Here is a 25,620-nt window from a genome sequence, read left to right as displayed (position 1 = left end):
TAAAAAAAAAAAATTAATTAAAAAAAACGATATTCATTCATTCAAATCGGTAGAGTAGTAGAGTACATCAATCGAAATCATTACATATTCAAATTCGATAAAAAAATTTTAAAAAGAATCTACGAGCTCACAGCATCCGAATTAATAGCATATAAAACGGCTTATAATGTATACAAATGTTACAATGCTTGATTTGACAAAATTCAAATGACCGAAATATGCCTCTAAATCCGCAAAGTCATTGAATCTATACTGGATTTGAATCGAAGTAAATATGTAAATATGAATAAAACAAACACTATACTAAGAAAATCAAAACAAACATCTTACTAAAAGATGAAAAATCAAAACAAACATCTCCATACTACGATGGAAGTAACAACGGACAAAGAAATCACAAAAAGGAAAATTCAAACAAAACTCAAAAATATGTAAAAATTACTTATTAGAATAAAAAGAAATAAAAAAAATATCAAGAGTGATAATTTCGAATCAAGATTGACCATAAAGTAGTACCTCTTTTTAGTGGATGAACGAGGGAAAACAAAACAAAAGAAGAATTAAGGTCATTAATGGGTGGCGGTTGGTTACTGATATGTATTAACAAATAAGTATGTTAATGCTCAATACAAATTTATTATTAAAGCTTGAATCAACTTTAGATTACTCAAAAACCCAAACCGGCAGTGTATATATAAAAAACAAAAATTGATTTCATCATATAAGAATAACCCAAAAAGTAGATTCATGAAACATTGTTGTTTAATTAAAAATACCAATTTCAATATCACCGAACCAAAACATATAGAGTTCTAAATCATATAAATAATAGGCCCTGAGATCATTGGTAAGATTAAAATCAGAGATATGAAATTAGAATACACTTACTTGCCTAATCGCATGCTCTAAGATTCCCAATGCTCCATCGGTATGGTGTTAACGTGTTATAAATTGACCTAAACAAGAACAATAATATGAAGAAGAGAGAAAGAACATAGATTGTATTATTCACCACAAAGATTAGGGTTACATTACATAGTATATATACATAAGTAAACATAATGGAGCAATTGTATGGGTCAATGACCTATATGGATATCCTCTAATAATATTGATAACAATTTAATTTTGTAAGAAAATAATTTTTTTATGGAAGAAAATCATTTTTAATAATGAAGAAGAGAAATATAAAATCTCTCAACAAAACGAAATGCTTTTCTTCAACATCTTTAAAAAACAATTTTTTTGACAATAATTATTAACAAATTTAATTCAGTTTTTGTGACAAGGTAATTGTTATTTATTTGACCAAATAAAATTCTTGTTTTTATTAAAAGCATTATTTATTGGTCAAAAGTAGTACTAAAATAGTGTTGTAGCAAATAGAAAGTTTTTTTATTTTTTCTATCAAAAAAATTCTTTTTTCAAAAAAAGTAAGAATTTTTTATTGGTCAAAAGTAGTATTAAAAATGGGATATACTAGCAAATAGAAAGTTTTTATTTTTATTTTTTTTGACCAATTTTTTTATAAAAAATGTATCATGTACTATTGTGGTCAAAAGTAGTATTAAAATATAGGTATATAGCATATAGAAAGTCTTTTATTTTGTTTGACCAAAAAATTTCTTTTTTCTTTATTAGTATTGTGGTCAAAAGTAGTATTAAAATACGGGTATATAGAAATTTTTAAAGTTATTTGACCAAAAAAATTCTTTTTCTTAAGAAAATGTATTATACCTTACGGGTATTCTTTTTCTTTTTAAAGGTTTTTTTTACAAGTTAGTAAACACATAGAATTTTTTTAATATTATACTCTTCTCTCTATTCCTTAATATAAGAAGAAATTCATTTCTTAGATACATTGAAATATTAATGTATCTAACCTATGATATAGTTTTGATACATTAACATTTCAATGTATCTAAAAAGTGAAGTTTCATCTTATATCCGAAATGACTACGGTAATAGTAAAAAAAAAACACGGTAAGAAGTACAGAGTAAAAACTCATTTTCGTCAAAAATGGTGAAAATAGAAAGTGATGTAGGAGAGTAGGAGTAAATGTTTACATACACGTGTGTTCCGACACCGTTAATTTAACATGAAAATCAGTGAAAAACAGAAAACAATGTAGTACTAAAACAAAACAAACGAAAGTAAAGTACTGTAAAATTCTATGTATGTGGTCCCCACCTTAAGATCTGTGTTATTTTATTTATCCCAAATTCATCTTTTTGCAGCTACCAAAATCCAAACCCAGCTCTTAACTTTACTGTATTTTTCTACAATTGTTTTGATCTTATCTCAATTCTCATCCCATTAATTATTCTACCATTTTCATCACAATATTTTGTGTATAAATATCTTCACAAAACAATTAGACAAATTCACTCATGATGATATGAATAAACAGTTAAATTTTGGTTGAATCATTCAAAGAAGGTGTGTAGCTATGGCAGATACCAAAACCACTATTGTCAAGATCAAGCCAAATCCCCAAAATGCCCCTTCAAAGCCAAGGGTTACTGATTCTTCTTCTAAGATGAAATCAGTTACCACCAATACTGTCATTAAAACTGAGGTAGTTTCATTCTCAATCAATTCAATGTCAATTTTGTGATTCAATTGTAATTAATTCTTAATTTGATTATACTAGGGTTCATAATTTTGGGATTTTCTTTTTCCAATATATATAACTGGTGATTAATTGGAAAAACTTGAATTTGATTAATTGGCCTAATTGTCTTGCATATGTGTTAGATTAGATTAGATATTGTTGGAGTTTGTTAAAGGTTGTTACAAGTTGGTTAGAATTAGTTGCAAGTTAGTTAAGATTTGTTAGATTACAAATTAACAATTTTGTTTTGTGTATAAACTTGATAGGTGAAATCGAAACCAACAACAATGTCATCGTCATCATCGAAAACAACAATATCGAAGACGGAGACAAAGACAACAACTACCAAAGTGAGAGCGAGGAAAGTCTACAGTTTGCCTGGCCAGAAACATGATCCCCCTGAAGAGGTTCTGAATTTCTTTCAGTTTATTCTTTGAATTTACAATTCATTGTCTATATTGTGAATTCAACTTGTACTAATGCAATATGGTTGTTCATATCTTATGTTGACAGAAAGAGCCGCTGAGGATTTTCTATGAGTCATTGTCAAAACAGATACCGACAAGTGAAATGGCGGAATTTTGGTGAGTTTCCTTCCAATCTTGCATTTGTTACTTGTTCTATGAAATTAACATATATGCATTGAATGAATTATTGGTGAATTGTGAAAAATGGAATATACTGTTAAGTCATTCAGTATGTTCAGATCTTATTTCTGTTAACCAAGTGGTTGGACTTAAGGGGTTAATGAGTTTTGGTTAAGGTTGAATCGATCGGGAGCACCTGAGTCCGATCCCTAGCTAGATTCAGTTTATTTTTTTTCAGATCTTGTTTTGTTGTTCCATTGTTGTGTGTTTTAATGTTCCTGTCGTATGATTGTGTTGCAGGCTGCCTTTTGTGCCTTGTAGTTTTGTTTTTTATGTCTAGTGTTGGGTCTCTTGCGCATGTTCGTGTTGGGGGTTTTGTGTGTTTTGTTTGTAGTTTTTGGCTTTGTCTTGGGATTGGCTTGTGCTCTTGATAGAGGTTGTTATCTATAAATTTGATGATTCAAAAAATCTTAAAATTGAAAAGTGATTAAGTACAAGACAACTAAATTGACATTTTAGAAAATGAATCTATAAATGTATTAAAGACAGCATATTATATTTTCGTAAAAGGAAATGTCTAGGCAATTTAATATACTCGATACCCTTGCGAATAATTATGTTATGTGTAACTAGTACAAAGTAAATTCTGAATTAGATTGTTGATGAGAAAGAAAATCAATGTTCATAATTTAGGATCCAGCAATGGTTGATATGATTTGCTCTAAATTGAAAATTGGTGGAAAAGAAATTGTTTATCGTAAAAAATATCATTTTCTCACGATTCTTCATGTCGCATAAGGTAGAATCTGTCTCACCTATTTCTGGTCTTCAAATCTTCCTTTTCTGTTTATCTAGTTTCCTCGGTACACATTTGACTTGTGAGATTCAGTAACTGATATATGAACTATTGTAAGAGAGATTTCATACATAAAGACTAGTTCATTATGTCAGTGTATCATAGTCATAGACCTCACTGCATGATATGTAGGCATGATACAGTAAAATCTCTAATTGTTTCTTATTCTCTTTCCCATGCACACACTTTGATTCTTTTAGCATTGAAGATAAGCAATAGAATTAGTGTATTGAGTTTTGAACTGATGACGATGTCTTGTGCTCAATTGGAGTCTTCTTCTGCTATCGCTTTCTTCCTTTTTATGGATTAAATAAATTGAACTGCGCTATTACATACTAACGCATACAATTACATACTTCATTGTGCAGGTTAATGGAGCATGGGTTGCTGTCTCCTCAAAAAGCTAAGAAAGCATTTGAGAAGAAGCAGAGGAAGCAAAAGGAAATTCGAACAGGAACTCCTGTTAAGTCTTCATCAAAGCCACCAATCAAAACGGAAACTTCACAGAAGCAGCAACCGAGACCAAATAATGCTGGAACTTCACAGAAGCCACAACAAAGATCAAACAATGGCGACATTAAAGCCAAGAGAAAAATTGACACCGATAGTGATGATGACGACGACGATGATTTCATTTTAAGTCATAAAAGAAGAAAAGGGTAAGAAGAAAAGCATCGTAAGTATTTTTTTTTTATTTTATCTAAGGTAGAAAATTTGAAAGAAAAATAATAAATGAACTTTTGTAAGCAAACTTGAATTGTAAGATTAAGTTATTCTTCTTGTTACAAATTTACTTATACAACAAACAAGGAAATGCATTGTATGTGTCTTTTGCTAGCAACACAATGACAAAGGATGATGTTTTCACTCCATTACTTCCGACCCTCGAGAAAGGTGGCTAGGTTTTAATACTATTACAATAATATTTCTTACTAAATAATAGAGAATATATAGAAAATTTTAATGAGTTAGACTATACTAACTTAAAATATAAAAGCTCCATATATTATTATATCCATCACATCCCCCTCAAACTAACGATGCATTACCAGATAAGCATCGAGAGTTTGTCAAACAAAAAATAAAAAACATAATAATATAAATTCAAAACATCTTATTTTAATACTACCCCTCAAGTCAAAGCTTACTAAGCTTTAAACTTATTACAAAATTAACCCTAAAAGTATGCCGAACTGACTGATATCATAAACAATGGAGAAGAGCAACCAAAGAAGAAGCAACTAGAGCAAGGAACCATTAGAAGGAAGAACCAAAACAAATCAATTATATCCAATCCAAACCAACCGAAACCAAATAAAACTGAACCGAGCAAAACTAAACCAACAAATTGTGAGTACTATCCTGACTCACCAAACAATCAAAAGAAACACCATAATATAGTGTTTCACAAACAATGAGCATTGACTCACCAAATCAAACTTATTAAACTCGGAGGTAAACCAAACAAAATAGAACTGAACCAAACCAAAACCAAACAATCAAACTAACAGCGTGATGAATCAAACCAGTAGAGTGAAGAATCATACCAGTAGAGAGGAGAATCAAACCAAATAGAAGAGCGATAGGGAGAGGAGAAATCAAACACCAGAACCTAGGGGGGGGCTGGTTGAGAAACAATCAAATAAAGGAACCAATAGGGAGAGGAGAAATCAAACAGCATAACCAATAGGGGAGGGAAACAACCAAACAGAAGAATCAATAGGAAGAGAAGCAATCAATCAAACAAAATTAAATCCAAACCAAAACCAAATGAAACCCACTAAAAAAACAAAAAAACAAAACAGTACAAACGATTGAAAACCTAGTGTTTCTATTTTGAACCCTTTGAACCTAGTAATCTTCTGCAAACACAAAAGAAAATTGAAGCTTGAACACCATTGAACCTTCCCCTAAGGCGATTGAAGGTGGCGTGACATTGATGGATAGTTCAGAATTGAGAATCAACCGTCGAAGGTTAAGGTTTAAATTCAAGGTCTTGCTTCTGGTGTGGACTTATGGTTGTTGGACTTCAAATTTTCCTTGTTGATAGACATGCAAGGTTTATATATTTGAAGATGCGAACACAAAATGTGACATCTAGTTTTATTCTATAGACGTCACATTGTCTATTCGCACCTTCAAATATGTAAACCTTGCGTGTCTATCAACAGGGAAAATTTGAAGTCCAGTAATCATCAAGTCCACACCAGAAGCATGACCTTGAATACAAACCTTAACCTTTGACGGCTGCTTCTCAATTCTGAACGATCCATCGATGTCATGCCACCTTCAATCGCCTAAGGGTAAGGTTCAATGACTTTCAAGCTTCAATCCCCTTTTATTTTTGCAAGAGATTATTGGGTTCAAAAAAGAAACACTAGGTTTTTAATTTTTTTTTAGTGTTTTGAAGTTTTTATTTTAAATTTTAAATAATATAAAAGCTATGTGGATAATGCATTATATAAGAAAATTAAAAAATACACGAAGGTAAACCAAACCAAACCAAATCACATGGAACTTGAACGGCATTGAACCTTACCATCAGGTGATTGAAGGTCGCATGCCATGTGGGAAAAAAAAATAACGCTACAGAAGTATATATTTCAAATGCATGTTCGTTTTATTATATTCATTCTTCATTGATAGGATATATGATGATTTATATATATATATATATATAGGGACGGATCCAGAAATCAATCACACGGGGGGCCGAATTTCTTTTTTTAATAATAAATAATAGAGTTAAATATATTTTTTTTCCTTATAAAAGTTTTTATGTTTAGTCCTATTAAATTTTAACCGAAAATATGCTCTAAAATCTTGTAGTTTGGTAAGAATAGTCCCTATTTTCAAATATTTTTACAAAAAATTGATACTTTTAGTCCTCAAAATAATTGCTATAAAATACAAATATGGACTAAAAGTAAATTTTTTGAAGGACAAAACTTAAAAACTCTTAATTTTATAAAGACAAAAAATATATTTAACTCAAAAATATAAGATAAAATCACAATAATTTATTTAGAAGCACCTAAAACAAGAGTGAGTAAATTAAGATGTGTCATTAGCAACTCATATACATTAAAAATTATACATATTAAACATATTTGCATGGGGGAGGGGGGGTTGGAGCCCCTGCTTGCCCCTCCTTGGGTCCGTCCCTGTATATATATATATATATATGAATTTTAGTTTTATATATTAATTTTTCCAGAATTTCGGATGTGTAATGTTGTACTGAAATTCTCTGGGCTAGGCTCTAGAAGCTACCTTAACACCAGTACACCACAGTGCAAGTTAGAAAAACACAGACAGATGATATTGGACTAAGCCATGTCAAGGGAATTTGAATTACAAGGACGCCGATGATATTTTAAGTCCGTGTCAAAAGTATAAGATCCAAACTCGCGGACACTGCATCTTCTGGAAAGTGGATGAAACAGTTCAGCAATGGATTAAGTCGCTGAACAAAAATGATGATGTATGTTCAGTGACTTAATCCATTGGTGAATTGTTTCATCCACTTCCCAGAAGATGCAGTGTCTGCGAGTTTGGATCTTGTACTTTTGACACATACTTAAAAGATCATCGGCGTCCTTGTAATTCAAATTCCCTTGTTGTGGCTCAATCCAATATCATCGTTCTATGTTTGTCTAAGTGTAATGTGGTGTTAAGGTAGCTCCTACAATCTAGCCCATAGAACTTCAATACAACATGGGCATCCCCCCCCCCCCCCCCCCCCCCCCGTTGTACCAAAAAAAAAAGAAAAAGAACTTCAATACAACATCACACTTCTGTAGCTTCGGAAAAACTGATATATATGAGTTGTGCTATATATTGCGAAGGAAACTTTCACGAAGGAACAAAATGTTGTATAAATTGATGGTGTGGACGTTTGACCGTATCTCTTTTCCATTCTGATTTCTATGTTATCCTCACCAAATCAAAAACAACACTCCAACTCCAATTGCAAACATCTTATTCCAGCTTTCTCATATTAAGCTTAAAGCCACACTTTCACCTCAAATCAATTCTATGAATTTCATCATCAGCAAACGAATAAATGTCCAAATCAATTTGTGTTCGATTCTGATTCCAAAGTGAAAATAACAAAGATTAAGTCATTAAGAAAGAGTTGAATATCCTCTTCATTTCATCATATACCTCAAAATTCTTAAAAGTCCCTTCAAATTTAAGTTAAGACCCAAATTAAACCCAAATCGGTGGATCTGTATACTGAAGTGGTATTGGATATTTGGATCTCTGGAAACTATGGAAAAGTGAAGTGGTGTTGTGAAAGTAAAGGCGAAGCAGTGTTGAAGAAGAAACAAAAATAAATGACTGAAAACAAAAAAAAAAACTGAGAAAGAATAAAACGCATGGCTATTAAAGAGTCATTTATAGGCTCACATGATTCCATTAATAAATTAAAGAATCTCATTTTTATTTTCTTACCTTCCTTTTTTGCATTAATAAATTTTAGGATAACTTTTTTAAATAGAATTTTTTTATTTTTTTTAAACAATTTGTACAACTATGTAGAGTCCAGTGTAGATTGGGTCTAAAATTTCTTAAGGAGTGTGCACTATATTGCCCTTTTAAAATGCTTATATAATTTTATGGTTTTTCTTATAACTAAAACATCAGCATTAAAAAATTCTAGAAGGAGAGGGATGGAGACAGATCTAGAAGGAGAGAATCCGGATCCCATTTCCTTTTACCATTTTACACACTACTAAAAAGGATATTATTAAAGGAAATAAAACATATGACTAATCTTGAAGCACAAAATGTGTCAGAAAGATTAGCAAAAACATAGTCTGTGATACACAAGAACTGGAATCCAACAGCAAAATACACCAAAAAAGCATATAACGCAACCCCCATTAATTATAGTCTTTCCATATACACCATAGAGACAAACTCTTGCACAAAAGATACAATTCTCTGGCCAACAACATAAAGGTGAGCATAGCATAGAATAACCCACTAATAACACACATGATTCCAACCTATAACTAGAAGCACTTCAGTAAAACTTCCTTTTCCATTGCTTCTTTTTCGCTGGCTTCTCTTTCTCTAGCTTCTCTTTTGCTTTCGCTTGCTTTCGACGCTCTAAAATTCATGATCCCTCAAATAGCTTTCCTTCAGTTTCCTTAAACTGCTTTGGCTTCTTCCAACGAGGAAGCTCTCCCTTTGTGCTTTCTACTTTTTGCTTCTCAGCAACTTATTGTGTTGATAAAATAAGATTTCTTTGAGCACACGAGTAAGCTGCAATAGAAACAGGATTAGTTGAGGTTATTTGACCGACCAAATGCATACATCAAAGAGCAACAAATTCGAAATGAACCCACTTGGGTTGGTCTAGTGGTGTTGGCTTGAGTTTTTGGAGTATGCTCCTCTGAAGGTCTCAGGTTCGATTCCCCTGGTGCCAATTTCGGTGGGCTAAGTCTATACCGAGCAAAAAAAAAAGCTCTGGCTTTAAATGGGGCCGCCGCAAGTGGGCGGTGGGATTGATCCCCTTGGATTAGTCGGTCCTAGGGCCGGATACCAAGTTTTCAAAAATAAAAAATAAACAAATTCGAAATGAGGTGATTTGAGTTACCCATTTGCGGCGCTGGTGAGACCTTGTCCATTAGAGTGAGACTCAGCTGTTGGCTGGCAAGAATCCTGTATTTAATTTAATGATGATAATTATGATGATAATCAATATTAATAAGCAAATAAATTAATTTGATCTTCAATAATGTATGTTTATGTTATAGATGTCAAAGTTGAAATTACCAAAATAACCCACTCGCAATCTAGGATGCGAGCAGTGTTCGCATTTTTTATGCAATATTAAAAGTAAGTATTTTGTGTTTATCGTATCCACATGGACTGGTGCAATATTAGTGTCATTCAACAATTAATACTGTCTTTTTAAGTATAAAGTAAGAAGTTTGTTTGTTAACATCCAAACTCACAACGCATAAATTCATGAAGAAATAGTAGAGGGATAAAAATACTGAATTAGATATTGTTAACTACTCTTCTAATACAATCTTTTAATCGATTATATACTTTCCAAATTTCAATTATGTTTTCACCTACTCTTCTAATAGCATAAAACTGTCTAATGTCTACGTATGTGACAAAGCCTACAATTAATATGATAAAAATCAAGTGTCCGAAATAGTCATGCCTGACGAAGCTAAAGTCATTGAATCTGTACCGAATTTGGATTGAAGCAAATCTGCAAATCTGAACAAAACAAACATCGTACTAATTAAGATGAAAAATCAAAACAAACACCGTACCAAGACGAGACTCAAAACCAACAGCTCCGCACTAACACGGGATTAAAACAATACCTGACGAAAGAATCACAATGAAGAAAACGCAAACGAAACCTAAAAATGTATAAAAATCACTTATTTAAATAAAAAGAAATTAAAAACGATCAATAGGGTGATTTCGGATCAACATCGATCCCAAATCACCCCTCTAGTAGACGAACAAGAAGAAAATCAAAGAGGAATTACAGGGCCGACCATTGGGTTTTAGGCCCCCAACATATATATTTTTTCAAAGTAATTAAGGCCCCAAAAAATTAAAATTAAAAAGCCTCCTAGTAGAAACTTTGTTCTGTGCCGCGTGAAAAAGGAGGCCTTTGTCTTTTCAATTTTGCGTCATTCTTCAACTCTTCTTCTTCCCATAATAACTCAGTAACGTATACTTTCATCAATTTATCAAAAAATTTCTCCTATCATTTGATTTTTGCATCACTTTGCACTTAAAAATAATTGAAAATATTAAGCGAAATCATACACGTTGAAAATGATACACCAATTGACATACTTAACTATATAATAAGAATGAACTTCTTCCCAAATGCATTTGTTGCTTATAGAATAGAATAATGTTTAATAAATGATTTTGCATCTGAAAAAGCTTAAAAAATAAATTTTAAATAAATATATATTATAATTTTTTTATTAGAATATAAAAGGCCCAAATTCAAAATTCACTTTAAAACTCATATAGTGTTGGGTCGGCCCTGGGAAATAGGGTTTGTGAGTGGCGGCTTCAAGAAGAATTAATATAATAATCTTTTTTGCCAACTTATACTATTGAGAGAAACGGGTGTCTTAATGCAAAATGTTAGATTCTATGTACCAGTTATTGTAAATCATTACATTTGAATGCAATCTAACATTCCATGTTTTAAATACCTTAAAACCCTCACCCAGTGCAACCTGCATGATAGCTTATTATATGATCCATATATAACTTAGTTTGTGTACTAGAAAATTGGCCTAAGGATTAGGCTCAATACAGGTCATATCACTCATAAGTATGAACTCAGTGTCTCACACATGAGTCAGGGCGGAGCCCTTCATGGGCTGGACAGGGCCATGGCCCGCCCCAGATTTTTTAATTTTTTTTTCATAGGTATACTATTTAGCGGCGGTTATAAGCCCCCGCTAACTAGTCTGTGTATTTTGTTATATTTTATTTTACGGGGGTTTTAAACCATACAATCCATGATTCTTTAACAGGTTTGCATTTTGCAACCCCCGTTATGTTTACGTCCCAGAATTCAAATGATTCAAATATACTTCTTAATTTATTTTTTTAAGCATCCCTTCTAATGTTTTATTGTTTAATAATTTATAGATGTCTTTGATCATGTTTCACGATTTAATTGAAACAAATCTTGCTATTCATTGTTTTAGAGGTGCATTTTCGTCATATTATTTTTCTTATATTTTTTTTCTTATTCACTTCATGTAATTGTTTTCTTCATGATATAATGTTAGATCCAAATCTCATAACTTATCAAGACAAACACACCAATTATGCATTTTTTTCGTCATTTTTTTTTGTTTTCACCGCCAATATCCGGTCCACTGGACCGCCTAATCAGGTTCGGGGTCATTTTCTGGCATCAAGTTGTTTCAGTCCTCTCCTGATCGTAATTGCGGGGGATTGAACCGTGGTCATCCCTATATAACTTTTTTTTTTAAATACACCTTCAACCATTGATGTTATTGATATATATGCCATGATTTATGTTGTTGTATATCTATACCATATTAATTCATACAAATTTAATTGAAATTCTATTAGCAATATGACAATTATCATTAAGTCAAATTCCAAATATGATATTCATCTACTTCATTTCAGCCATTTTTTTAAAATTATGCATTTTAAATAAAAAATATTTATGTGTCTTTTCTATTACTTTCTTATTTTTTATTTTTTTTTCTCCCATCATCAGTTTACTTTCTGGCATCATTAGTGTATATAATTTTTACACGTCTGATTACAAAAATATATTTACTCAATTTTTTTTTTTTAAAATTACAGAACAAGTCTCATTTTTTTCGTTACCACTATTCTTTTATGTCAAACAAATCAATTCATTTTAGAGATTATAATGTGAAATTTTAATATTTAATCAAAAGTTAAAATAAAAAGTCAGAGACAATCTCTTAAATATGTTGAGATATATCTTTCGTCGCTAGTATTTTCACATGGTCAGTTGTATGTTGCAATTTCAAAAATTACTTCTACATAAGGTTAAAAGATTTTGATTACCTTCAAAGACGGTGAAGATACAAATAAAATTTCTAATGTAGTTTATAAAAAATTATTTCATAATATATCATGATTTTTGTTGTATGAAAATTTATCTAAATTTATTATTGAACAAAAATGGATAATGTTACTCCATTTTTTCATATACCTTTTAATATTAAAAATTTTCTATCGTATTTTCTATTGTTATATATTACAGCTAATTAGACCCGTGCGTGCACTAGTCGAAGTTCTAGTTAAATATAGGGAGTATAATTAGATTTTCCAAAATCAAATATTTATAAAACTTATAAAAACTGCATTTAATCTAAAAATAAAAGAGTCATTTCTTTTTATAAGCAAGATATATTATTATTAAAATAAGAGAAGTATAGTACATTCAACCCTTACAAAAGTGCATTAGATACTTTCTAGACATGCTATCGGATTGATGCACCAATCGAAAAATACATGACTTAAGTTCCGCCCTCTCCTACTAATAAATGAGTCATTGGTAATGAATGGAATTTGAACAAGAAAAAATTATGAGACTCAAATTGTTTCTTCACTCTTTTGTTTATATTAGAGACTAAATGCCTATGAATTTGTGGATAGAAAATCATAAAGTGATCAAAATTCACTGTTGTAAACACATGGTAACATATCTCTTTCATGGAGAGATAATCAATAATCATACAATGAATGTGTTTATGATGGAAAAGTTCACCTTTCCTTAATTAACTAGCCAAACATAAATAAATATACGGAATTTATTAAAGAGGAATCAAATAGAATAGTATACGGTACTAGAGAGCATGATTGTTGATTCAATTCAACACTATTAGTTAGTAAAAGAACAAAATTCAACACTATTAGTAGAAAATTTAGAACACGCATTATTTAGAGGCACAGTTAGTAGGTTGTGGCAGCATTCAATTTCAATCATGTGTGATTCGGACATAAACCTATTTGGACTTTGCTTAATATCATCCATGTTTAGGTTGTGTGGGTGAACGTGAAATCGTACAAATTAGGGACCATATTAATTAATTAAGCAATTTATAGTTTGGGCCCAAACTAAAAAATATGCATGCGATTTAATGCAACATAAAGTCTTATTTAATGGGAACTACATTATCGGTCCCAATTTCCTTCCATGTCCCTTTTCTAATAAAATCATGATGTATACTAAGTTCAAAACAAAATAATCATGATGTATACTTTCTTTTAAGCAAAAATTGGAAGTACAGATATATACTACTCCCTCCGGTCCTTTTTATAAGGAACAATTTGGAAAAAAAATTTGGTCCTTTTTATAAGAAATAATTATTAAATTTATTCTTACAATTCCATTTTTACCCTTATTAAATTGTATCCATTCAAAAGTTATGCATTAATTAGAGTGATATATTCCCTAAGGATAAATTAATACACCAAGGTTAGTTTTGGAATAGATTGTAAAATTTTAGAATTTTTATTAAGAAAGATAAGGTTTCTTGGTATGTGTGTTTTTTCCAAATTGTTCCTTATAATAAGGACCGGAGGGAGTATTATGATTTATGAACGACTGAAATCTCAACTATGTTAGCATTTTATAAAGATTGATAATTACTTGACGCATTCTAAAAATATATTAAGAAATAGAGAAGAAAATACCCCCAAAAGTATATTAAACAATCATAATGTATACTTTATTGTGGCACGTACGTAGTAATTGGTGAGTTAAGGGACCTTGAAAAAGTTATATGACGAGGTCTGATATTCGATCACGAAAACTTGAAATAACCATTCATTTTAGAGTTGTTGTGCTTAAGATATTTGGATTGTGTGTTGTCAACCACCTCAATGTTCGTTCAATTAATATTAGCCGATTAGCCGATAATCAAGATTTTCAACTCGTATTTTTTATTAAAAAAAAAGTTGAAATATATAATAAAATTTAGATTGTCTATTCTTTTTATAATAAATAAATGAAATGACAAATCATTAGAAACACTCACACACACAAAGTGAAGAGACTGACGTTCGAATCTCAGTCATGACGTTCGACCTATCAATTTCGGCATTTCTGCCTGTTTTTTATCGAATGATTCCTTATGTGGTTGGCTAGTTGAACATTTGATTACTTTTATATTTTTTTTTTTTTGCCAAAAGCATATATGGTTTGATATTGCTGTCTGTAAATGCTTGCCAATAATTATGGACTTGTTGATGTTAAGGAAATAGTACAGTAGTTTGGTAGACTCACTCGTAAAAGTTACAATCCTAGCTTACGTCGACGTAGCTAAAAAGATGATTGAGAATTTGAGAATAGAGTGAAGTCCTTATTGCTATAGTTACTCGACATTTTGTTATGTGTAGCTTTTGTATGTATCCAACAACTCTTCAATTAATCAATTCAAATTAAATCACAATAGTAACACTCAAAACAATCATGTATTTTGGGCTCTATATATAAAAAGAAAATGTTAAAATGTGTTTTTGAGCACATGTTAAAAAATTAAATATTTTATGGACATCATCATTTTTCACTACTAAAAATTCTTTATTGTCTTGTGAAATTTTATGTAGAATTTTTCAAGAGTTTAGGTGTCCAGGTAATATCTTTGTGGTTCATGTGAACTTTAAAACTATCAAGTAATGACTTACGAAATAATTCGTAGGTATTCTTGAAAAAAATCTATAGCAAAATATTGTTAATTTAGTTTAGTAGATAATCAATATTGAAAATGGTCGTCAATCATTGTTTTGGACAACAAAAAGACCAATTTGCCATCACCTTTGAGGCTTGTCGCGCTGAGGCCTAATCCCATAAGAATATTTCTCTAATCTCGGATCTCCTTTGAGCTAGCGCCTTAATAACCAATAACGCCTCACTGGCTAATTAACATATATATTCATTGATGAGGCACTGTTTGTAATGGCCTCTACTCCATCAATGGTCAGCAACTCCCTTGCGGGTCTTCCTACTCACAACTAGCTAAGGTATGCAATTCCTGTCTTAATTAAAAACTCGCACTCTTTACTTTCATGTTGACTTAAATGTCGGAGTGCTTGCATGAACCTTTATCGTCTACTTCAAACTTGATGGTCCGCTGTTCAACGTCCGGTCAGTTCTTCTAATCACTCTAAATCAACATGTTCTTGTTTTTTTCCTTTTAATTTGTTCTGATTCTCAAGAAAATGAGCCCTAGTAATCCAGAGTCCAGCCACAAGAACATTATATTCCTAATATGTTTTTTTTCTTTCAAAAATTTGATATCTGACCTAAAATCCGACTGCTCAAGACTAATCCAACCATAGAGCATATAGACTATAGAAGAGAGGCCAATGTACGTACAAAATAGAGTATCTATTAAAGTATAATAAAATGCACTTATTTGTCCCAATAACGATATTTCATTCGTGTTCAGAAAAATCCATCAAAGTCAAGTATCTTATCTGGAGTAGCCTTAACTTGTCGGGTCATGCTTTAATGTGGTCCTGATGTTTCATTTTAAGGTTCTACACCCGTTTCCTTAATTAACAAAAGAAAAAATATGTGGCACCTGTTCTTGCTCCAAAACTTTTCCTTTTTCTTGTACTGCAGATCAATCCATGTACATGCATGATGTGTTACTGTTACTGTTACAAGACCACCACTATAGATCAAAAATTAATTTTAGCTTATGGGTCCAAAACGTGTTCCAATCAAATACTGGTAACAGCTCATAATTTGGTGGTACAATTTCATCGTTTACCACTGTGCTCAAACGCGCTTATTTGAAAAAGCAATAATAATAACTTGGTGGACGAATTATATACTGTCTTTTGTGACTATATTGATGTAAAGTGCAGCAGTCAATAGTACAGACAGCCACTGCCTAAAGTTAAGAAGTTTATTATGAATATGGATTCAGCGTAGTCAAATATATATGCAGTCATTCAGGCGACAGATGTAAAGCATCCAATTAAAATTAGACGTTTCAAATTTCAATCTTAAATTTTATGTTAAAAAAAATTTAAAAATTGTCTTAAGAATTAAGCTGTTTAATTTTGATCAAACGGTTCAAAAATGATAACAACTTATTGCATCTAATCCGTTTCCATTTATTATCTCGCCGGATGAGTTTCTCATTTTGCTTTTATATGGGCTATAGCTAGCTGTTTATTTGGCTTGCACAATAATGGCTCTGTAGATAAATTACAAGAATTTTCCAATGTGTCAAAATCTTAATAATAGGGTTGATCCCACAGTGTCTCAGAGTTTGTCTTGTAATTATAGAAAAACTCAAAGAAATGAGATAATAAGTCTTAAATGAATTTATAAAGAATCATTTTTTATTTTTGTCATTTCGTCTATCAATAAAAAAAAACCAGTCTTTATAGTTCATAATTTGTAAATTATTATTTAAAAAATAAATCTCAATATACAATAACTGATTTTTTTTTATGTCTTTATAGTTCTCCTTGCTAAAACCAAAAGTATAATAAATAACCAACCAGGTAATAGATGTTTGAGCATGAGTTCAATCTCCAATCTACGTGTATGGAGAAACATTTATTGGGAGAAATCAATTTCTTAAATGAATGTCAATTACCTCAGATGTAACAATTGCGCGCGGAGGAGAACGATACCTTTGGATTAAAAAACATAATATAATAAATAAGAATTACTTAAATACTATAGCTAGACCTAATAATGAGTTGTAGTACAAAAGAAACCGGTCGATGTACATACATATGGTTCCAATTATGAGTATAAAATGTTCAATCTTGGGGTATTGAAAGTGGCTCCTAGCTTAAAAACAAGGATGACTGGTGTTTCTACTATGACAAAGGACAAATTTCTAGTACTGTTTTTGGATACTAGCTCTTGCATTGGTAGGACGTACTTTAATTTGGAGTAACAATCAAATCATTAACTTGTACGATTCAAAAATTTAGTCTAGTCGGTATAACTCAGTTTTTTTTTTTTTTTTAAAAAAAAAAACAACGATATTCATTCATTTAAATCAGCAGAATACATTAATCGAAATCATTACATATTCAAATTCGCTAAAAACTAAAAATGACGAATCTGCGAACAAGATCACAACATCCGAGTTAATAACATAAAACGATTTAATGTTTACAAATATGACAAAGCTTACAATTGATATAATAAAATTCAAGTGTCCGGAATAGTCATGCTTCTGGATATGCAATATTGACGACTCTAAAATCATTGAATCTGCACTTAAATTGGATTGAAGCAAATCTGCAAGTTTAAACAAAACAAACACCGTACAAAGACGGAACAAATACCGTACGAAGACGGTATAACAAATAACTCTGCACTAAGACGAGAATAAAACAACACTAGACAAAACGAAGAAATCACAAAGAAAAAAATTGGAATGAAACCTAAAATTACGTGTAAATCACTTATTGAATTGAAAAAGAAATAAAAAACAATCAAGAGGGGTGATTCTGTATCAAAATTGATCCTAAATCACCCCTCTCTAATTGATGAACAAAAAAAAAGCAAAAGAGGAATTAGGGTTGGAGTGTATGGCAGCTGGACTTAGTAGGTATAACTCAGTTAATAGTTGTAGCAATGTTGATATGTAAAAGGATGGATTTGAATACGAGTTTTTTATTTTTTCGGATTTATTGTGTGTGAATCGGTGAATCTAACCACTAGTAAAAGGATGGATTTGAATACACGATTTGATATTTTTACTTTTGAATCGTCTTAGCAATTGAATATAATAGAAACTAAATAATTCATAATTGGATTGGATTGATCCAACAATAAAACAACTTATTAGAAACACAAGATAGTCAATCTAAACTATAACGAAAACTCTTACTCTTTGTGGTTGCCCTCAATGTCATGGAACATGTACTAAGGTGTATGTGCGACCCGTTTAAATCACCTCGATTAAAAAAATGACAACCCTGTTGATCAAAATCGAACTAACTTGTTATTCATCGGTTTGATTTTATTCGAATTTCGTAAAAGAAAATTACAAAAACTAAATAAAACAGATCTATTAAAACCTAATTAATAGGGAGTAGTCTATATGGTGGTGTGTATTTGGGTTGATTATTCTTTTTTTAGGTCCCTCCCCTATGGCTGTATGCAGTGCCCTCTTTTGGGTTGTTTTCTTTATTTGCCATCTGTTTGTTTAGGGGTGAAGTCTATGTTATAGTGCATCAGTGTATGTTATACTCTTTATACTCCTAGCCTTTATTAACATACCAAAATACTCTCTCTATGTTAGATCTAGCTAACATTTAACATTTTCATAAGTCATAACATGGTAAGTACAGTAAAAGTTTGAATATCGTTAAGCATATTGCATAGGTATACTGGCAAAACCATCACTTCAATTTAAGAGAGAAATCTAATCGCATTATACTAGTACTGTAATGATGAATCAAAAAAGGCATACACAGAAATTATTGCAACCTAAAGTCATAATTGGCCCCGTCTCTTTGTTTTAAAAGCGATCACATGCCTTGCTGGTTGGCTATGTAATCTCTACAAAACCTATACCTAGATATCTAGCTATAGCTATGGAGACAACCGGAACAGATTCCATATATGGAATACTTACTACTGTTCGTTCAAAAGAAATACTATACAGCAAATAGTACAGATTAACTACTAGGAGTAGTAGTATATATTTCTCATCAAATTAATCAATCAAGTTAGCAAGTTGCTATCACACAAGTATGAATGAGGATTTGGATTTGACGCAGCACGTCACACAGTTACTCGTCCTAAACATCTGATCGTTAATCAACGTCTCAAATTGTTTAGAGTTGATTTTGTCTATGTGTTATCTGAATCGTCCGATCTGAAAATCAATGGTTAAGATCTTAAACAATGTGTTACCGCATGATATGAATACTGCAGAGAATCTGCATCTGTATGGATGGTCTTGACATTTGCGGTCGAATTTGCCTTATTAATGCATTTGGAGTATAGGTAACCATTTGATTAAGATTAAACAATTCATATTCAAATTTAATTAATATTTTAAATTTGAAAATAAAAATTGAACTCATCTTGATCGAACATGAGTACATGACAAAGATAAATTGAATGTGGGAAATGCGGCATTTCCCTGAGGCACAGGAATACAACTTCCTTCCTTTGGACTCTTAAATCTTTTATTTAAAATTTATTTTTGTACATTATTTTATAAAAGATTCATTTTTATTATTTATATTTGTAAAGTTATATATACAAGTTAATTTAATCTTGTAATCATTTATGTGAAATTGAGCTAATTAGCTGACGGTTTAAATTTATGGTGTGCAAACCAAACATATATATATATATATATATATATATATATATATATATATATATATATATATATATATATATATACTTATATGAACATATGCAAAAACCAACTAAGAAATGAAGTGAAGGTTGAGGATCCATTAAAAATGATACGGTAGAACTTAAGTTTAAATTAGGGATTTTAAAGAAAAAGACATCCACAAGTTTTTACATGTCACAGTACCCTGCATGGAAATTTGACTTTCACTCTCACATTTATAAAAAATGATGAAAAGGATAAATTTGTAACTATATATATGTAGATAAAATAAACATCACAAGTGTTGATGTAGGAAGACATGCAAATTGCAAACAAACAATATATGGAGGAATCTAGGGCTAGTGTGCAATATTATGGATGCTCTTGGAAAGAGTACTATGAGCAACCGTATTTATAACTAAGAAATTAAGCTAAACTAATTATGAGCTTCTCATAGGATGAATTGTTCGGAAAAATTTGAGTTTGATTTTTTATGAAAACCGTCAGACTTTACTTATTTCAAGTCCCAACTCTAAATTATTAGGCCTTTTTCCTTTAAGATCAGAGGGCTAATGCAAAAAAAAAAAAAAAACTATACGTAGTTGGGTGAGAATGCAAAATATCAAAGGTTATATATAGCCATATATGGAGTGTACTTTTGGTGACTCTTTTTTCTTGTACTATTTTATTATTATTATTTATTTATTTTTTGAAAAGGCCAAAGAATTTTATTTTTATTTGGTGACACCAAAGAATTTTATTAATTAGGCATAAGACATGCCACAACTATGTCACAGTACAACTCAATACTCATGCCCCTACCATCTCAGTTACAAAGTTTTCTGGTAAATACACCAAGGAATAATTCATGTCAAGATAGAACCTCGGTAACAAAGTTTTTTCTTGGACTATTTTATTATTTATTAATATACTTTTATTTTGCCATTCAAAAAAAAATTATTCTATGAGCTAATTAGAGGAATATAAGAAAAGCATGAGCTTTCTCCTTCCACCATAGAGAGAACAACCTGAGTGCAAGATGTTAGAACAAATATGAAGGCAATGTTCCTCATTGGGAAATTTTGTTTTACTCTCCAAACGTTTAGAATGTGCTTCAATTGAATTACCATCACCAATGTTCAACGGGTAGCTAAGCCTAAGAGTTAACAAAGGAATAGTACTACCTAGCTTGCTCCTCCAGGTGGAATAGTACTCTATGTGTTGAAATATATTTTAGTATAATTACATCATACAAATATATTTTTATGATTTTAATTATAAAAACCATATTCGATATTTTACTTGTTTTTTTTTTATGCAATATATTATACTTGATTATACATATATAATGTGGTGTCAATCGTTAGTTGGTTCAGTGGTGATTGACGGAGGACCGCGGTTTGATCCCCGTAACTGCGATCGGGAGGGAGCGGGAACCATTTGATGTCAGAACTGACCCTGAACCAGATTCAACTGGTGGTGAAAGCAAAAAATAAATAAATAAATATATAATGTGGTGATTTTTTGACATTATAATTAATATGCCATGAATTTTTTAGTCGAAAGAAAAAATATGCGATGAATTTTATTTTAGACCGATTATAAAAAGAAAAATTATTTATGAAAACCGATTTATATAGTTGAGTCTAGAGGTGTTATAAAAGCCCAATTACCAAGGGTCTCAAATTTTATGAGTCGTATGGTCACATTCATTTTTTGTGGGGGGCTTCAACCCATTTTTAGATTTTCTGTTTCGAAATAAATTTTTGAATTTTTTTTATCGATCGTTAGTTGATTCAATAATGATTGACGCTGAATTTGTTGAAACCACTTGATACCATAACTGACCGCCGAACCAGATTTTTTGTATTTAAAAATGTTTTTGAGAACGTTTTTCTTAAAAACAGATATTGAATTCTTTTTCTTACTTTTTATTTAAGAAATTCTGAAAGTTCTATTTATTAGATTTTTTTGGGATATTTTGAGAAAAATATTGAAAATGATAAAAGTTTGGGCCATGGAAGCCGATTTTACATTTAGACTTTTTGTGAAAAATAATTCAAGGTTTAAATATCACATTCGTTCTTGTATGTACGCGCGCTTTTTTATTTTAGTCACTGTATTATTTTTTCTTAAAAAAAATGTTCCTGAATGTGCAAATCTTGTTGATTTTCGTCCCTCCCGGTTGCGTTTGTAGCTATAGCTACCAATTAGCTACAAACACAGTCGTTTTTCAACATGAGAGACGAAAATCAACAAAATTTACACATTTCGGGATATTTTTTTAAAATAAAACAATATAAGAAATAAAATCAAAAAAATGTGTACATACATAGACAAATGTGATATTTAAGCCACAATTCAATTAAGTTTTCGATAGAGTATTTTGGGCCCTTGATAAAGAGTTGGGGATCATCAATTTGGCAGCTCTAGTTGGCCAATAACTCAATAGTTGACCAACAATCTTGTGCATTAATGGAATACATGAGGTATTGTGTAGTATTTACTTCATCTCAAAATAAATGATACTATAGATGATCATTTTTATCATATTTCGCAATACACAATTACATATTAGTAAAATAAAAAGTCACTTTGATCATTTTTAGTTATTTATTATTAAAAATTATAAAAAAATTGATATTTTAAAAATATTCATCGAAACAAATAAAACAACATTTATATATTAAAAAAAATGATAAAAGTAAATTATGTGAATAGTACTCATAATTAAACCTTCTTTAAGCTAATTAAACTGTCTTTAATCTAGAAGGAGTATATATTTGATTTGAGACTCAAATTCTTCCAAGTGATTACATTAACAATAGTATCCCTACTACCCTAATAAAGTTATGGTCGTGAAAAGTTGTAAACCACAATAAAACCTTTTTAAAGGTACATAGAAAACTTAAAAGAGCCAATTGAAGTGAGAATATAAAAGTATATAGTACACGTAAATAAATGTAGGCCTAATGAGACTATTATCGAGTCCTTACTTACCACAACATCAACAACCTTTATAAATCCCACTAACCAAACAAAACTTGTCGTGCCTTTATGTACGGTTTATATTGTAAAAATATACTCATCATAATAACCAAAGTGTCAAAATTGGCGTTGTAATTGCGTCATGCAGTTACAGCTTTCAATTGTTTAATCTAAATCAACGGTTAAGACTGTGTTGCTGCATGATTTAATCCTGCAATCTAGATCGTTTGATTTCACTCAAATAAACGGTTAAGATTTATTCTTTTGTGGAACTGTGTGAAATTTAAACTGTCGCCAATCTTGATCCAAAATTGGTGATAAACTAGAATTACATTACATTACATGATCTTCTTCTTGGTGATAAGAGGATATACATATATAGGAACAGTGTGATTGATGGGTGAAGAAACAGGAGGCTGTAGTTAAAAAGAAAATAACATGAAACAAACAAACAAACAACGGTACATAATTAAACAGCAAAGTCACAGAGAGGGCAGAGTTTGTGTGGCATAACAAGGCTGGTACGTGTACCACTTGTAATTACCTTGCCGGGTGGGGTTACCCATCAAATAGGAGGATTCTCAACACGGACTTATGCCTAGTCCAAAATTTATAGTCGTACTCGTACTCATACTCATATTTGTATCTAATACTTTTTTTATATTGTATTTGTTGTTAAATACTTGATATACATGTCAAAAGTTTAAATAAAAATTAGAAATTTCATTTCGGTACTTGTCGAATATATGTACCGGTTTGTACCCATAGTCTAAAAAAACATTAATTTTAGATTTGTCTTTTAGTTTTTGGTGCAATATAGTATTTCTCTCCGATAATCTATCAGACTTTTCATCCCTTAGCGTTTGTTTGGTTGTATGTGTGCAATCCAATAGGCAATATGTAGTAATGCACCACATTTTAACCATGAAAATTACATTTGAATTCTATAATTCTAAAATCATATAATTGATTCGGCCAGAAGCTCGTAATATTGGCTTTTGCATTATGTTGCAATAGGCAATATGTTGAATGCACCACATCAACAAAATCGATTCTATACCTTTTTTGTTGGATAATTTTTATATTATGTCCCATTTTAGTAATTCGCTTTAATCAAAATTCATTCTATTAAACTTAATTTTATAAAACTCAATTATCTTCATTACTGAACGAAACACACTTAATTTTATTTGTCTTTCAATCTGTTATTTTTTCTCTCTTCATCTAACGGTCTACGATCTACCTCATGATAAAGCCGAAAGTAGAGGATCCGAGTTTGTGACCCATTTTCTCTTGTGGGTCCGGGGGGGTTAGTCCTTTACACTATACAACTCTTTCTGATATCAATTCAACCTTTATAAGTCTCATTAGCAAGTGACGGAAAAAACGGTCACTGCCCATTAATTTCCCTTTATTTCTTCTCTGCCCATTTCCCAAAACCAGACACTATGACTAGTACTATTGAACAACCTCAAAACTCTGAAACTGATAGTACCTCAAATTCACCATCACCACCATCACAATCCCAAAAAATCAAACGCCTCAGAGACACTAACAAGCATCCGGTATACCGTGGGGTCCGAATGCGTAATTGGGGTAAATGGGTGTCTGAAATCCGCGAGCCGAGGAAAAAATCCCGAATATGGCTCGGCACATTTCCTACGCCGGAAATGGCTGCTCGAGCTCACGACGTAGCTGCTCTTAGTATAAAAGGAAGCGGCGCCATTCTCAATTTCCCTGAATTGGCTAACTCGCTCCCGAGACCTACCTCGCTAGCTCCTCGTGATGTTCAAGCCGCCGCAACCAAAGCCGCTCACATGGAGTTTCCTTCTTCAACAAACTCCTATGAATTGAGTGAAATAACTGAACTACCTCGGTTGGGAAATTGCGGAGATTTTGAGAAAGAGTTTGTGTTTATGGATTCTATTGATGCTTCTTGGATGTTTCAACCTCCTTGCTTGCACACCATGGAAGATGTGATTTGGAATGGAGTTTATAATAACTATAGCTAGTTACTTTTCAGATGAGTTTGTTACAATTATTACTACAAAAAAAATCTTCATTTCTTTTGTAGTTTCATTTGTTTCTATGAATGTGGTCATGTCTTTTGTTAATGTTCTGTTCTCTAGCTATTCTTGTCTTGTTTTGTATAAATTTATGTATGTTTTGGTGTGTCTATGCTGCAGCCACTTGTTGTTTTTCTGTTATGAGTGAGTATGCTGCTGTATCATGTTGTGTTTTTCTTGTTTCATCCTCTCAATTAATTTGTAATTATTATGGTTAATAAAATTAAAATAAGAGAGGAAGAAAGTGGTAAATAATGAATTTGATTTGAGTTATTAACTTTTCCTGTTTTGGCAACAAATATTTTTATGACATGCAAGTGGTTAATTGCTTATTCTATAGAGACTTTTGTCTAATAATTACAAAGTTTTTGTTGTTGTTTGTTGGGTAAAGAAAAAAAGGGTGAAAAGATAGAAAGGGAAATAATGAAATGATGTTATTTAACGATAAGCTATTTTCTAAAGTCACTAAACTAGTGTGACTTTTTCTTTGTTGGTGAAGAGATTAATGAAGATATTAAAGAGTGTGTTAATTATGTGCACCCCCACTCTTACTCCTATCACTCTCAATTTTTTAAGGGTAAGTAGATGACAAATAAAGGAAGGTTTTCAATTGGCAAATGGTGGGTGGTGATTGGTTCT

General features: G+C 31.2%; 2 protein-coding genes across 2 annotated transcripts; both read left to right on the top strand.

The window, feature by feature from the left end:
• Window positions 1-2,161: 2,161 nt before the first annotated feature.
• LOC123893701 lies at window positions 2,162-4,930 on the top strand. The gene is made up of 4 exons (XM_045943486.1): window positions 2,162-2,579; window positions 2,882-3,022; window positions 3,129-3,199; window positions 4,427-4,930. The coding sequence occupies exons 1-4, from the start codon at window positions 2,451-2,453 to the stop codon at window positions 4,719-4,721; spliced, it is 636 nt and encodes a 211-aa protein (XP_045799442.1). The 5' UTR covers window positions 2,162-2,450; the 3' UTR covers window positions 4,722-4,930.
• Window positions 4,931-24,268: 19,338 nt separating this feature from the next.
• On the top strand, window positions 24,269-25,258 carry LOC123893699 (dehydration-responsive element-binding protein 3-like). Its single transcript, XM_045943485.1, has one exon. It carries the CDS (start codon window positions 24,364-24,366, stop codon window positions 24,925-24,927), a length of 564 nt encoding a protein of 187 aa, XP_045799441.1. The 5' UTR covers window positions 24,269-24,363; the 3' UTR covers window positions 24,928-25,258.
• The last annotated feature ends 362 nt before the right edge of the window (window positions 25,259-25,620 follow it).

The sequence above is a fragment of the Trifolium pratense genome, linkage group LG7 (assembly GCF_020283565.1).
Source record: "Trifolium pratense cultivar HEN17-A07 linkage group LG7, ARS_RC_1.1, whole genome shotgun sequence".
In the NCBI taxonomy this organism is placed as follows: Eukaryota; Viridiplantae; Streptophyta; class Magnoliopsida; order Fabales; family Fabaceae; genus Trifolium; species Trifolium pratense.
This window is presented reverse-complemented; position numbering and strand designations above follow the sequence as displayed.

Coding starts and splice junctions, on each gene's coding strand:
- LOC123893701 (XM_045943486.1), top strand. CDS start 2,451: ATGGCAGATACCAAAACCACTATTGTCAAGATCAAGCCAAATCCCCAA. Junction 3,023..3,128: donor AACATGATCCCCCTGAAGAG/GTTCTGAATTTC, acceptor TTATGTTGACAG/AAAGAGCCGCTGAGGATTTT. Junction 3,200..4,426: donor AGTGAAATGGCGGAATTTTG/GTGAGTTTCCTT, acceptor TTCATTGTGCAG/GTTAATGGAGCATGGGTTGC.
- LOC123893699 (XM_045943485.1), top strand. CDS start 24,364: ATGACTAGTACTATTGAACAACCTCAAAACTCTGAAACTGATAGTACC.